General features: G+C 38.6%; 1 protein-coding gene across 1 annotated transcript in view; it reads left to right on the top strand.

Annotated features, from left to right (window-relative positions):
• Positions 1-5000, top strand: part of LOC145296113 (putative E3 ubiquitin-protein ligase IRF2BPL) — a 122347-nt gene that overhangs the window by 116787 nt on the left and 560 nt on the right. Inside the window, exon 2 of the mRNA XM_080142255.1 lies at positions 3982-5000. This exon is cut by the window's right edge and continues 560 nt beyond it. Within this exon, the coding sequence (XP_079998381.1) occupies positions 3982-5000 (1019 nt within the window). The remainder of the gene's footprint in view (positions 1-3981) is intronic.

Genomic DNA, 5000 nt, shown 5'->3' with positions numbered 1-5000 from the left:
AAACGGACTTCTACTTTCTGATTCTCTGCTCCAACAACAACATGGCAACAAAAAGAAGACATACTGAAGATGAAGTTTTGCTTCAAAATATATTTATAAATTTCAATATAAATTTAAAAAAAAATAAATGTCTGTTTATTTTATGATAATGTGTTGTTTTGGCTTCAAACGTATATAATACGTATTTTATTTCTTTATTCTTTCTTTATTTGTTTTAATATCAATTTTCCATTGGTTAAGTGAAACGTTACACGATATTACACTAGCTTACTCCCCAGTTCTCATGGTTTAGATGTCTCCTGATTCTACTCTTGAACAGTTTTTCTCAATTAACATTGTTTTAATTATTTTTATTTATTTTTTTTTTGGTGGGGGGGGGGGGGTCGCTCCACTCAAGGCATGAAGCCACTTGCTGTAAGGAGCTAACAAGAAAGAAAGGCAATTATTAAAACCCGACAAACCCGACAAGCAGCTAAATCCCACCCCTTCACAGTAGAGATCCCTACATGTAAGAGAGCCTTCTACTCCAGTAGTTTCTTCCCCAGAACCGCTGGACTTTGGAATTCCCTTCCGGGTTCCTGCTTCCCCGACTGTACTGACATGCAGAAGTTCAAGTTTAACATGAACTGATATCTTGCTGCCCAACTCTCCACATAGTACTCCTGTAGCTTATGTCCCTGATAGTAGCCTCCTACATCAAAGTGGCAATGTGCCTTGATTGGGGTGAAAATGTAATTTAAAAAAAATAAATAAATAAATAAAAAACACCCAAGATTATAGGCAGGGGGAAAACAGGCAGCCAGAAGGGATTTCCAAGTTCCAGAAGCTACTGGAATAGGAAGCTGTATTACAATAAAGTATCCAAACATCGAATTAATGGCGACCATTAACTAGACCAATGAAACAAACAAGCTGGAACAATGGATGTAGGGAATAGATCAAACATTTCTGAAGAACATATACCATAATAGTATTTGTAGATATAGCTTGTATAAGAGCAGAGACAGGAACTATTTTGCTGGACTCTCTAAATATCTAAGCATGTAAAATTATACCCGAGCGCAAAGGGGCAATTTATGTGTTGGTATGCTGAGGTGGTGATAAATCTTCTCAAATGCACTCGTGATGTTAGACTGTATAAGGATGTTAACTTTGGTCAAAATCAGACTGTTCCTTCGTCAATCAGACTTTTTTTTAGTTATAAATTTTTGATACTTATCAGAGGCATTCTGAAAAAAAAAAAAACTATCTAAGAACACTCTCACACACATAAAGTACATTTCGGAGTCCGTAGAGAACAAACTAACAAACACAGACAAAGCACTTTTTTTTTTTTATATAAGTAGAGACAGATATATCTAGAAAGATAGAAATGGTCTATAGATTTGAAAATTGATATATAGGATATTTGGAATAAATCTGCTTTTGTCTTTAGCCGGTAAAAATAGCCGCTAAGGGCCAAAATTGAAAAAGAATGAAACTTGGTATTCGTAAATTGACTAACTATCTTATTTTCATACATGCACAAATATACATTTATATTTTTAACAATGCTTTTTTAAAAGTTTGTATATGTGTATGAACTTAAATAAGATGGTATCGAATAAGGCTGGAGAGTTACATGTTTTGGTTTCAATTCAAGCTGATGGCAGTCAAGTCATATATTTTTTTGTACTTTTGAAATCACTCATATATTTTGATACAATATAATAATCAATAAAATATTGGATCTTTAAAAATCTGCATAAAATAAAACATCATATTAGAGTGTATTTTACGACCGGGCAACGCCAAGTGGCTTGCCAGTTATTAATAGCAAAAATTCTTTTTTTTCTAAATGCGTCCCACCAACATTTTTCACATATACGTATCTATTTATAGAACTACGAACTGTGTTTGTCTTTCGTCCAAAATAGAATCAGAGTCCTGTGCGCCTGTCTTGTTGGCACTTTTCCTTCTTTCAATTTTAATGTGATTATTTTCCTCTCGTCTCAACCGAAACAGCTCGGATGGACGCTCAAACAGCCCGTTTGCATTTGGCCAGCTTTCCAGGCGTCGGTTTCGTGCCAATGAGCTTTTGGCTAAAAATAACAAAATAAAAACCGTTCGCTCCGTTGTAAATTTGTAAGCAAAGCCATGGAATTTTCCACCATCGTCGACCCATTCCCCCCCACCCCACACCCAAAACGTCTCCTACTGTGGAACGGCTATTGGCAATGATTCCAACTGCAGTAAAAACGAAAATAAACTTAAAATTAGATATTTACAAAACTTTCTCACTCGATTCAGGTAATTTGTTTTCGAAAAATTCATTCAGATTTGTTGAAGTATGAGCGTAAATCATCATCATCATCATCGTCATCATCATCATCATCATTCTTCATCAACACCATCATCAGCACCATCATTTTTATGATCAACACCATCATCATCATCATCATCATTGTCATCAACATCATTATCATCGTTGTCATTAGCACCGACATCATCATCGTCTACATCATCATTGCTGTCAGCATCATCATCATCAGCATCATCTTCATTGCTATGAACAGCATCAGTACCATCATCAGCAGCAGCACCATAATCATCATCAGCAGCATCATCATCATCATTGTTGCCAGCAGCATCAGTACCATCATCATCATTGTCCTCAGCACCATCATTATCATCATCATCAGTTTTGCATTCATTTTACATGCTGGCATCTGTTAATCAGCTTTTAAAAATCGATTTTCAACCTAACCTATCTCCAGCCTCGACATCAAAATACTAGTAAAACACTCGACATCAAAATACTAGTAAAACACTCGACATCAAAATACTAGTAAAACAGTCTCTCCCCCATCTTCATTTCGACTGGTGTACACTTTTCTTCTTCCTCCGACCACATGCCGGCTACAGCTGGCCCATTCTTGTCTTCGACCTTACACGTCCATTCCCTTCAAAGCCAACTTTCTTTCTGCTCCAAGCATATGGCGCATTTTTCCTTTTTTTTTTCTTTTTAATCTTCTCATGCACACTAATTTGCATATGCGCATTATTTTGGCTGCTGCTGTTAATCTCTTCGCAGCCAGCCATCCTTTCCTGCTGCTGACTCTTTCTCACGCACTCATATGCTCTATTTTATATAGGGATAACGTTCAAGATCATGTTAGAGGTGTGGATGATGTTTGAGAAGATGATCACGATTGAGACGTCATATCGGTGATAAGAGAATGAGAAAATAAACAAACAAAAAAAACGAGTTGAAGTTCTTTTCTATTCTTTGTTTCTTTCCTGGACAACGTTGCAGAAATATGTTACACTTTTTCCGGGGCAACACCAGATGGCCTACTAGTTAGTTCTAAATATGAGCCAATTTTTTGTCTAGTTTAATTTGAAATTTACTCTTAAATTTGCTAAAAATCATAAAAAATGATTTTCTTTATAAATAAAGGTATATAATAAATTATATATGACATAATCACGTTGACACACTGGTTCTCGTGAGATCACCAAATTAAGCAACATTGGGCCTGGCCAGTACCAGATGGGTGACCATTTGGGACAATGAGGCGCTGTATATACCGTGAGGTAAAATACCAGATTGAGAAACTGGTGCGGTTTATCCTTCTCCGTAAGGTAGATGGGCCTCTCTTAAGCTGTGGTAGGCAATCCATCTAGTGATGACGTCACAATAAAAAATACCCTTGATAGCGCTGGCGAAGCATCAAGTATTCAGCTATCGACAAGATATAAATTACACTACAAACTCGTGTCGTGGGTTTAATCTCGGCTACAGCCATGCTGGAAGTATAAATAAAAAATACTTGATCAATTTATATACTTTTTGGAATATGACATTTTTGTTCTGTGACAAGAATGTACATTATAAAGATTTTCTTGTATTTTTTTGATTTCTTTTTTAAGTTAAATTCTTTTACCATGTTTCATCCGATTAAATTGGAAATTTAATTTAATTTTTTTTTCTATTTTCAGGACCTGATTACGAGCTGAAGATTTTCATTGAGTATCCGTCGGGCTCTGGAAGTACGTATAACAGTGCGTCCGGAGTTGCGAAACAAATGTACCAGGACAGCTTGAAGGATTTGGGTAAAGGTTTATCATCAGGTTTCAAATACCTTGAGTACGAGATGAAACACGGTTCAGGTGATTGGCGCTTATTGGTTGACCTTCTTCCTGAAAGTGTCCGTTTCTTCAAGGAGTCCGTAAAGAAAGAGAACTTACCCACACCTTATGTTGATACCAATCTTCCTCCACTGCCTCACCATTATACGTCGCGTGGACTGCCACCACCCGCCACAAAACAGTGCGTCACACTACCATCGCAACGTATGTATCTAGAGGGACAGAGTCGCAAACGAAAATGCAGTCCCGAGCCAGATAGCGAACTGGGGGGCAAACTTTCTGAGGAGCAGCACCGGCGGCAACAATGGATGCAAAACCAGACTGAGGCTCTGAAGCTGACGATAGCGACAGCTGGTTACGGATCCGGCCCCCCCAGTTCTACGTCCGTGTCGCCAATGAGCAGTAATTTGACTCCAACACCTCCAGACGGAAACACGAATGTAGGTCAAGGGGGGCCATCTCCGATGGCAGCTCTTATGAATGTCACGGATAACTTGACGTCAGCTTCACCAAACCGTGCAGAGAATGTGCAGATCCGTTCCCATGGTTTGCGGCATAGTAGTCATTCTCCGAACAGTAATCCGCAGAAAACAAGACCTAATCAAGCACCTCCCGTGTCTGACAGCGGTGTTGGTAGCACTATGCCTGAATCAACAGTTCCAAGCACCGAGTCTCTTAAATGTACAATCTGTAATCAACGTCTTGAAGATACGCACTTTGTTCAATGTCCGTCGGTGCCTGAACACAAGTTCTGCTTCCCCTGTTCACGGGAAAGTATCAAAGATCAGGGTGCTGGCAACGAGGTGTATTGCCCTAGCAAAAATAAGTGCCCCCTGGTCGGTTCACTCGTACCGTGGGCTTTCATGCAG

Source organism: Euprymna scolopes, chromosome 16 (assembly GCF_053919585.1).
Source record: "Euprymna scolopes isolate OS-2025 chromosome 16, ASM5391958v1, whole genome shotgun sequence".
NCBI classification, from domain to species: domain Eukaryota; kingdom Metazoa; phylum Mollusca; class Cephalopoda; order Sepiida; family Sepiolidae; genus Euprymna; species Euprymna scolopes.
Note: the sequence above shows the minus strand (reverse complement) of the source record. Positions and strands in the feature narration are given on the sequence as shown.